The 11,141-nt window shown below is 41.9% G+C and overlaps 1 protein-coding gene across 1 annotated transcript; it reads right to left on the reverse strand.

The window, feature by feature from the left end:
* Nucleotides 1-290: 290 nt before the first annotated feature.
* On the reverse strand, nt 291-4,653 carry lclat1 (lysocardiolipin acyltransferase 1). Its single transcript, XM_052612339.1, has 6 exons — nt 4,452-4,653; nt 3,145-3,313; nt 2,204-2,402; nt 1,976-2,122; nt 1,754-1,870; nt 291-1,522 (listed from the first exon to the last, which is right to left on the reverse strand). The coding sequence occupies exons 2-6, from the start codon at nt 3,310-3,312 to the stop codon at nt 1,041-1,043; spliced, it is 1,113 nt and encodes a 370-aa protein (XP_052468299.1). The 5' UTR covers nt 3,313; nt 4,452-4,653; the 3' UTR covers nt 291-1,040.
* Between the last annotated feature and the right edge of the window lie 6,488 nt (nt 4,654-11,141).

The raw sequence follows: 11,141 nt of genomic DNA on the forward strand, positions 1-11,141 counted from the left end.
ATTCTGCTATAAGATTGGTCACAACGTATAATCATTGCTGTTAATAGAGTTCACCATCTGTTTGATTACATGACAAACTAGCTGTCTGATCTTTACCAAACATTTCTGCCATATGGTCCTCAACTTGAGATAAGTGATTACTAAATATAATCTAGAAACTTACATTTTCTGTAAAGATGCTTTGTAGCATTGTAAAGAGTGCTATCAAATAAATTAATTCAGAGATGCACATTAAACACGTCTGAGCCTCATGTGAACACGAGCAGACACACGGAACTGGAGAAGAGCTCTTAAAGGAACACAGGTTTGGATTTATTGGCGTATTGATGATAGATCTGCTCAGCAGTGGTTAGTTACAGTGACTGAATATACCTGAGTGATAGTGACATGTACATGAGGAGGAACACGCGTGTGAATACAGACACAGATCTGGTCACAGTGAGCCGGTCAGAACCAGTTCAGACAGCAGCGCTCACATCACCAGTGACCAGAGACACCGTGACAGGTCAAAGGTCAGAAGGGTCACTCAGCCCTGATTCATATGAGGATTGTCTGAGAACGTCACATGTTGATTCCAGCTGAAGTTCTGCTTCATCGCTGTGTTTCGGTCACATTAACTGCAGCCATGCATGAGAAAACATGATGAACGTCAGCAGATGAGTGTCAAGACGCTGGGGATCTTCCTTTATGACATTATTTATCAAAGCTAATGTGCTATGGCTGTGTTCCGTCACTACAGAACATAAATACACTAAAGAAAACAAATAAAATATCATAATTCTTTAAAATATGGCTGTAACTGGTTTGGATTTGAGCCAGTAAAACATTTGAGAAACACAAAGACCTGAAAGAGTAGGAGGAAAGATGCGAGGAACGACATTCGTGTCTGCACAGTGATGAACGCTGAGTGGACGAGCCGCTGTGTTTGTGAGGTGTCTGTTCTCAAGTGTGGCTCCTGCAGGCTGCGCTTCATCCTGTCCTCCAGCAGGAGGCGCTGTGACCGCTGCGGTTTACACACACAAGCGCTTCACACACAGCTCTCACTCCTCCTTCACCTTCCAGCGCCGGTGACACGCCAGCTCCATCATCTCCACGCCGCCCGTCAGCCGCTGCTGCCCCAGGAAGAAGATCACCATCAGCAGGAAGTAGAGTCTGAGGGGGGTGGAGAGCCACAGGCCGGCGCAGCAGAGCGTGATGAAGGCGCTCCAGTACAGCAGCGAGGAGGCTTTGATCAGCGTCACTCTCAGCTCACTCTTACAGGGCGGCACACGGGCCTCGGGCTCGTCGAAGCGGCGCGGCTCGGAGCGATAGAAGTCACACAGACGCTGCTCTTTCTCTCGCCAGCGCTCCTGACACCAGCGCTGAAGCTGCTCCTCGCTCGAGGGCAGACACGCCACAGGGAACCGCCGCACGTGGAAGTGGATCTCGCGCGGGAACAGACCCAGAAGCAGGTGGCGCTCCGTCTGAGGGATGTTCTGAGGATACGCCACCGTTATATCATGAACGGCGTCCAGGTTATCACCTGTCCACAGAAACAACAATCAGTCAGAATCAGTCCATCAGCTGCACCAAACTTCAAAACACACAGTTTACACACTGCATCAGTTCATGCACTCCCTGGGGATCGAACCCATGACCTTGGTGTTGCAAGCACAATGCTCTACTGTATGAGTTTAGGTTGAGCTCTGATGAACATCTACACTGGACTCGCTCTCTAATGATGAAGAACACGTGAGTGCTGATGACCTCTGACCTTTCCGCAGCGTGTTGACGATGAAGGTGAAGCCGGTGGTGCGAGGGTGAAGAACGTACTCGTACTTTGGAAGGCCATTTTTCTCTGCGAACTCGTCACTCCTGGCGCGCGTGTTTTCTGCACAGCGACATCGGCAAAAAAAAACCCATCAGTCAGATTTTATGTATTTATGTATGTATTAGTTCTGGTTCGCAGCAGTCTTTAGCAGCGTGTGTCTCTCACCGGTGAGGTCGGTGCCCTCGGGGAACAGCAGCAGCTGCAGCGGCTCCTTGATGTGGCAGAAGTACTGCAGCATGTTGGCCATGTGACTGCGGTCTTCCTCCCAGCGCCGCCGGATGAAGATGAAGGAGGCCACCTGCATGGCCCAGCCTGCACACACACACACACACACACGTCACGCTCGCCCCGAGCACAGCAGACGCTCTTCAGACGTGAGCGAGAGGGACTCACCGAAGCCGGGCACAGCCTTCAGCGCCGCTTTGAGGCAGATCTTCTCCAGACGCAGGAAGCTGTAGCGCAGCAGACAGCACCACAGGAACATCCAGTCCAGACGCGTGCGGTGGTTCATGATGATGACGCTGCGCTCGCCCGGAACGAAGCCGTCGCCCGTGATCACCACCTTCACCCCGAACACCAGCTCCAGCAGCGCCTGCACACACACGTGTCCATCACACACACATGCCCATCACACACACACAGGCCCATCACACACACACGCCCATCACACAAACGGCCATCACACACACACACGCCCATCACACACACACAAGGCCCATCACACACACACACACACACACATACACACACACACACAGACGCCCATCACACACACTTTTAGTTAACTATATATAACTTTAGCTGAAAAACAACTCTGTTATTGTTTTCTTGCATCACTGACTACTTATTTACTTGTTTGACTCTGTAAATATTTAATATACCATATTTTCCGGACTATAAGTCACACTTTTTTTCATAGTTTGGCTGGTCCTGCGACTTATAGTAGGATGCGACTTATTTATCAAAATGTATATGACATGAACCCAGAGTTCACATTACCGTCTCCAGCCGCTAGAGGGCTGGAGACGGTAATGTTTTCTCTTGGTTCTATATAAATGCGATTTCTATGTTTTTTTCCTCGTCATTACATATTTTTGAACTGAGGCAACTTATACTTAGGTGCGACTTATAATCTGAAAAATAGGTTATAAACCATTATATTATGTTGAGTTTTTTTGTACATTTTCTATTTTGTTTATTTGTATATTCTTCTTCTGGTTGTGTGTGTGTTGTCGCTGTCCTTCTGTGGAGCTTCTGTCACTAAAACAGATTCCTGGTGTGTATAAACCCTCCTGAAGCGGACTGTAGTGTCTGTGTTGGTTCAGGAGACGCACCACTGGGAGGGTGAGCCAGGTGGCCACGATGCGGTCGGTGACCCAGCGGTACCAGGCGGGCGAGAGCAGCATGAGCGGCAGAAACGGACCCAACATGAACACACTGCCGAAGAAACTGCCCAGGAACAGAGTGAGGAGGAAACACAGGCCTCTGATGGACACCATCATCCTGAAACACACACACAGATCACTGCAGAACAGTCACTCACTCATTCATCTCGTCTGTTTCTCTGTGTGGAGATGAAGATCACAGTCAGCTCTTCTTCAAGACTGCAGCTCATGCTTTTATTTCCTCGTAACAGTGGAAAATGTGATACATGAGAGTGAAGAGCGCTGACACTGACAAAACACACGAGTACGTGCAGCTTCAGCACACACACACACACACGCACACACTCTCTCACACACACACACACACACACTCTCACACACACACACACACTCACTGATCTCGGCTGTGTTCTGTACTCTACACGGAGTCAGGTGTCTGCTCTCATCTCATCTGTGCAGATATTAGCAGGAATATATTACCATAACATAAACAATGTCATAAAGCTGCTTTTGAACCATGTGTATTGTGAAACACACTTATACACGAGGTGTTCAGGACTTCAGTCACACACATCTTTAGCTGATTGTTGACGGGACTAGTTTAGGACTAGTTTAAACTGATTGTGTTAGTTCACATGAACTCACTCTCACTTCTCTCTATCCATGGAGTCAGGAAAGAGTTAATTAGTGATGGAGCTCAGCGTCTCTGGGATTAATGATTGACAGATAGAGACATCATCTTCATCATCATCATCATCAGACACTGAACATTGATCTCTTCTGAAGGGTGCTGTACAGTGGCTATAATAACTGATGATAATAATAATAATGACTGATTCCTGACATGTAGAAACACTGACAGCTCTTTCTCTGATCCCATCTGTTCTGTACAGACTCTGCAGTAGATCAACGAGCGAGTTTTTTGTTTTGTTTCAGTACATCTTTTGTCTTTGAAATGTGATTAAAGTACAGCTGAATACTTGCAGAAAAAAGGTCCAAAAGCTGTGACAGTTCCCTTCTAGAAGATACGAATGTGTAACGTTACATTCGTTTGTTACGACGAGGCTACGAAGAGTTATAACGGGTTATGACGAGTATTAATAACGGGTTATGAAGCTGCACACTTGCTGATGAATGAATGAATGGATCGTCAGTAATAGCGCAGTGATCATGAGAGCAGATCAGAGTGAGTCGATCGGATTCAGACTGTGTGTGTGTGTGTGTGTGTGTGTGTGTGTGTGTCGTTATTTACTCACTTCAGCGCTTTTCGTTGGCCCGAGAGACTGTAAATATCACCAGTCACGGCATCCACACAGCTCCAGTCGAGTCAAAGCGACACAGCTAGAGCCACATCCGATCAGATCGAGCGCGAACACAGAAAACACGACACACACTCACTGTTTACAGCGGAATCCATGAGGATCCTGCCTTCCGTTAGCATGACCTCTGAACTTCCGCCTCCGACGACTAGACGCTCAGCTGACCAATGACAGAGCACTTCCGAGCTGCTAAGCCCCGCCCCGTTAGTAGCTGACCGTATATAATCATCTAGCCGTGGGTTAGTTAGGCTCTCAGTTCTAGTTAACTAGTAAAGAAGATAGAACTGTAGTTCTCATGTAAATCTGTGTATTTTTTATAATTATTGCCATGCTTATAGAGAATAGAAATGTTATTCTTCCAATATATATTGATGAATTCAGAGCCACATACCACTGCTTTAACGTCTGTCTGTCTATCTATCTATCTATCTATCTATCTATCTATCTATCTATCTATCTATCTAAAGACAGGTGAATGAATGTTTTTTCCTCGTCCAGCCAGACTTTGACAGATCTGTGGGTCTGGATCTTTAGCCTCTGATCGTCGTGTAAATGCTCTGTTCCTCCACTATTTGTTTCTCATACAGTAAAAAGGTTAGATTAGGAGAGCATGCTGGAATGAACGAGTGATGTCTCATGTAGAGTCTGATGGGATGACATCATGAGAGCGATATTTCTGTGTTAAGTGAGTGACCGCACACAAGATCTATAGTTAGAGCACATGTGCATCATCACTGCTCACTACAGGTTCAGTGCAAACAACTGACAGATTAACAGATAAAGCCTTTTAATGGATATCAGGGACGGACTGGGAATAAAAAACGGCCCAAAGCAATCGGTGTGGAAACTCGACAACAGTCTGTCTGCGCCATCTTTGTGTACTGTTGATTTAAACACTCAACTTAAACACTCTCTGTACTGTCAGGTATTTTGTCTTCTTCTGAGGATGGTTTGACAAAAAAAAAAAAAATCTGACTTGCAGCGCTTAAAAGTAATTTAAAGTTGAGCTGGAGAGAGTGTCTTTCTCTGCTCTTGGTCTAAGCTCAACCTGAATAAACAAATTATGAAATGGATAAAAAGAGAAAAAGGTTTTATTCCAAGATAGCATGGAATAGATTATATAATATGGTGTTATAACAGCATATTATACAATCTATTCCATGCTGTCTTTAAATGAATTTATTACTTAATAATCTTAATTTATGCAGTAATTAATCTTACTGCACAAATAATAATACCACATCTAAATGAAAATACACCATTACAAATGTAACTTCTGTATTCAAAATCTTCAAAGTTTGTAAGCATTAACTGTAAAGTTACCAACATTTTTACAAGTAAAAGCACAAAATATTTATTAATATTAGCTACTGCATGTGGCATTTTACAGCTAAAATGTTGAAGTTTAGCTGTTTTAACTACTGTAATCATGAAAAATCACTTCCTAACATCATCCCTAGCAAGTAACTCTTTCTCCTCTCATGTTCCATACTTACTGTATTTTCTGGACTATGAATTGCACTTTTACGGCTGTTCTCCAGATCACACAGATGGCCAGTCAGCTGTTCGTGGATGTTTCGATGTGGAAAGCAGTTCGGAATGGAAATATTGATATTTTATTTGTTAACAACATACTTTTCATACCTTAAAATCAGTAAATGTTATGAAATTAGAGAACTAAGCCAATAGAGTTCAGAGCGTGATTCATTTGAGTCAGTTTCGGAGTTCAAAGCGGGTTTGCAAATCATTTGAGTCATTTTGGGAGTTCGGAGTATGGAGCGTGAATCATTTGAACCAGTTTGGGAGTTCAAAGCGGGTTCGCGAATCATTTGAATCAATTCGAGAGTTCGGAGCGGGTTCGCGAATCATTTGAGTCAGTTATCGGAAGTTCAAAGCGGGTTCGCGAATCATTTGAGTCAGTTCAGGGATTGCAAATCATTTGAATCAGGTCGGGAGTTCGGAGCGGTTTCGCGAATCATTTGTTCGTTGATGTTTCGACGTGGAAAGCAGTTCGGAATGGAAATATTGATATTTTATTTGTTAACAACATGCTTTTCGTACCTTAAAATCAGAAAATGTTATGAAATTAGAGAACTAAGCCAAGAGTTCAGAGCGTGATTCATTTGAGTCAGTTTGGGAGTTCAAAGCGGGTTTGCAAATCATTTGAGTCATTTTGGGAGTTCGGAGTATGGAGCGTGAATCATTTGAACCAATTTGGGAGTTCAAAGCGGGTTCGCGAATCATTTGAATCAATTCGAGAGTTCGGAGCGGTTTCGCGAATCATTTGTTCGTTGATGTTTCGACGTGGAAAGCAGTTCGGAATGGAAATCAGAAAATGTTATGAAATTAGAGAACTAAGCCAATAGAGTTCAGAGCGTGATTCATTTGAGTCAGTTTGGGAGTTCATAGCGGGTTCGCGAATCATTTGAATCAATTCGAGAATTCGGAGCGGGTTCGCGAATCATTTGAGTCAGTTTGGGGATCACGAATCATTTGGATCAGTTCGGGAGTTCATAGCGGGATCGCGAATCATTTGCAAATAGAGTTCAGAGCGTGATTCATTTGAGTCAGTTTAGGAGTTCAAAGCAGGTTTGCAAATCATTTGAGTCCTTTTGGGAGTTTGGACTGGGATCGCGAATTATTTGAATCAGTCTGTGAGTGCATTATTCGGTGTATTCAAATACATTTATGAATGCATGTGAATGATCACAAAATTCAAGATATGGGGGTTAGAAAATGTATATATTTATATCATTTTATGTAGTTAATCAATATCACACAAAGAGTGCCATTTCAGTTTTTCTCCAAAAATCAGCATGATTAAAATGTGATATTAAGTTACTACAAACAATAATTTAATTACAAATACAAAATGTTGTAGAATAATGTAATATATGAATTAATAATATCCTAAAGAACCGTTTTGCCAAAAGGGTTCTTTCTTCTCATTATAGAACCTTTTTAGCATCAAAGGTTCTTTGGAGTTGAGTAAAGAACCCTATGGTTCTATATAGAACCCCAATGAACCCTTTTTTTCTAAGAGTGTGTTGTCATAACGTTCACCTTGGAGATTGAAAATGTTTCTTTTTTGAGACCCCAGGAGCCCAAATTCAGACCCAGAACAATAAAACCCACAGAAGAGGAGGGAGTTCAAAGGAGGAATCTTTATATTACCAAACTGCAGCGAGAGGAAGAGTAGATATAAGTCATGATCTGCAAGATTAACCACAATCTGATGTGATCCGACCACCTCAGAGAAAACCAGTGTTGAGCTGCTGCAAGAGCTTCTGAAGCACAGCAGCTGTGGTCAAAGAGTTCTCCTGTGTTCTGATTGGTGGATGATGATGATGAGTGGATCAAGTAGAGCAATCAAATAGTGAGAGTGATCTGCTCACCTGGTTATGTTCGTGGACAGGGACGGACTGGGAATAAAACCCGGCCCAAAGCAATCGGTGTGGAAACTCGACAACAGTCTGTCTGCGCCATCTTTGTGTACGGTTGATTTAAACACTCAACTTAAACACTCTCTGTACTGTCAGGTATTTTGTCTTCTTCTGAGGGTGGTTTGACAAAAAAAAAAAAAAAAAAATTCTGACTTGGGGCGCTTAAAAGTAATTTAAAGTTGAGCTGGAGAGAGTGTCTTTCTCTGCTCTTGGTCTAAGCTCAACCTGAATAAACAAATTATGAAATGGATAAAAAAAAAGAAAAAAGGTTTTATTCCAAGATAGCATGGAATAGATTATGTAATATGATGTTATAACAATAATTGTTATAACCTCGTCATGACATTACCAACATTTTTTAAAGTAAAAGCACAAAATATTTCTTAATATTAGCTACTGCATGTGGCATTTTACAGCTAAAATGAAGTTTAGCTGTTTTAACTACTGTAATCATGAAAAATGTATCAACCTGAATATCACTTCCTAACATCATCCCTAGCAAGTAACTTTCTCCTCTCATGTTCCATACTTACTGTATTTTCCGGACTATAAGTCACACTTTTTTTAAATAGTTTGGCTGGTCCTGCGACTTATAGTCAGGTGCGACTTATTTATCAAAATTAATTTGACATGAACCTAGAGAAATGAAGCAATAGAAATCATCACTGTCTCCAGCCGCTAGAGGGCGCTCTATGCTGCTCAGTTCTCCTGTAGTCTACACTGAAGACACACAGCGCCCTCTCGCGGCTGGAGACGGTAATGTTTTCTCTTGGGTCTAAATAAATGCGATTTACAATCCAGTGCGATTCAAATGTTTTTTTCTTCATCATGACGTATTTTTGGACTGATGCGACTTATACTAAGGTGCGACTTATAGCCTGAATGAGGTGATGACTGCGTGCATGGTGGGAGGTGGGCCGATGGGTGGTGGGCTGATTACAGTAAACAAAAAAGTTTTTTATTTTATTTTAAAAATGCATAAAGTTTTTGTGAGAGATAGGTTTAGGTGTAGGATGATAGTAATTACAGATTGTACAGTATAAAACCATTATGCCTATGGAATATACTGATTTAGTAAACGTGTGTGTGTGTGTGTGTGTGTGTGAGAGAGAGAGATAGAGTCTGAGTGTGTGTGTGTGTGTGAGAGAGAGAGAGTCTGAGTGTGTGTGTGTGTGTGTGTGTGTGTGTGTGTGTGTGTGTCAGTGTTTCCATGATCCAGCCGCTGTGGCATGTGTTTTATCTGGGGGTCGGTGTAGTTTATCTCTGAACCACTGAGGGGTCACTGCAGCACAAACAAGGTCAAAGTGATGAACTCATGCGCTTTCCTTCAGCAGATGAATGATGATTGACATCACAGCAACACACTGTTATCTGCTCATGAACAACATGCATCAAGCTGAACATCAGATCTAGATTTTTCATTGTCTGGAAATGCCGACAGTCAACACACTGGGTTTCATTCATGTTAATAAACAGGGTGAACACACTGAGCCAAATCATTTGGGTTCTGTGACTGGGTTGTCAGAATCACAATATAATCTATCATAAAGAAGTTATCATGTTTGATCACTGAAGAAGCTCTGAGTCTAAGCTCAATATTCAAATTTAAATGTATTTGTAGAGTACTTTTCACAATACACACTGTTTCAGCGCGCTTTACAGAAAATGCTTGAAGTGCATACTTTACAAAGCAAAAGTGAATGTGTCCAAGTAATTATTCAAGTTCAATATCATATAATCATACAGTTAGCTAACATGATGCACAATAAAGCGATTATTACAAGTGTGATCATAATGATTACAGTTCAGGTCGACTCAAGTTGTTGTCATCTGGGGTCATCGCAGGGGTCAGCATCATCTCTTCACAGGTGTTGGTCATCTGAAGTCTTTCTGTGAGTCTGGAGTAATCTCTAGTGATGGCATCCCAGGGAAAGACAGACGGAGAAGGATCAGCGTAGATGCTGTTCATAACATTTCAAGCTAAAAATATGTTTGTGACTTTTATCTGATCTAACTGGGAACAAGGGTGAGATTGAGATTCATTATGTGTCTTTAATCTAGATTTAAACAGAGACATTATCAGCAAGACTATTCAGGTCTTTAACTGCAGATGATGACATAACAGTACGTTCTTCGAGTTGCAAATTGTATTCTAAGAGATTCTGTGTGCAGGTTTTCGGTCCAATAAGTTATACCTAAGTGTTGTCCAAATCTTATAGTAGAAAATGACTGGTCATCCATTGTTTTATATCTTTAACATATTCTGTTAATTTGGACAGTTTAGAAAATACATAAATACATAACAGAGTATCATCAGCATAACAGTGGAAACTAAATCCATGTTTTCTAATGATGTTGCCAAGTAGCAACATGTATACAGAAAACAACAGAGGGCCTAACACGGATCCTTGCAGCACCCCATAATTTACTGATGTTAACTTGTATTTTTCAGCATTTAGGTAGACAAAATGGTAACGGTGTGCTAGGTCGAATCTAATCCACCCTTATGCCTGTCCCTGAATACTAGTGTAATTTTGTTACATTTTGTAGTTTTCTGATGTCATGAACTAGTGTTTATGATCTCTAGTGCATCAAGATCAAGTAAAACTAGTATTGAGACACATCCTGGGTCAGAAGCTAGAAGTCATGTGTAATTTTAACAAGTGCAGTTTCTGTGCTATGATGAGGTCTGAATCCTGACTGAAATTTTTCTGAAATGGTTTTGGAAAATGACCTAGAGATAGAGATGAATTAATATTGAGAAGCTACAGGGAACCATTCTTTTGATAGTTTCGTGGGAATGGGATCTAGTAAACATGTGGTTGGTTTAGATGTAATGATTAGATCATTTAGTTCTTGTCCTATCGTTGTAAATATGAAAGTTTCTTGTGTGTTTCTGAAGCACTGAAGTGTGTAAGTCATGGTTTGTCACACTGACTCTTGCTGCTGTGCTTCATGTTCAGACTGAAAATAATCAGCCATTTTCTCAGTGCACACCTGAGAATAGAAACTTTCCTTTACGCATACTGAACACACACACACACACAGTAATGGTTGTGTATGTGTACAGTAACAGCTCTGATACACTGTGAAAGTGTGTGTTTCATAATCAAACAGAGAGACATTGACTTTCAGCTGTGATTGAGTGTGTGTGTGTGTGTGTGTTTGTGTACGAGAGAGAGAG

The sequence above is a fragment of the Carassius gibelio genome, chromosome A13 (genome assembly GCF_023724105.1).
Source record: "Carassius gibelio isolate Cgi1373 ecotype wild population from Czech Republic chromosome A13, carGib1.2-hapl.c, whole genome shotgun sequence".
Lineage (NCBI taxonomy): Eukaryota > Metazoa > Chordata > Actinopteri > Cypriniformes > Cyprinidae > Carassius > Carassius gibelio.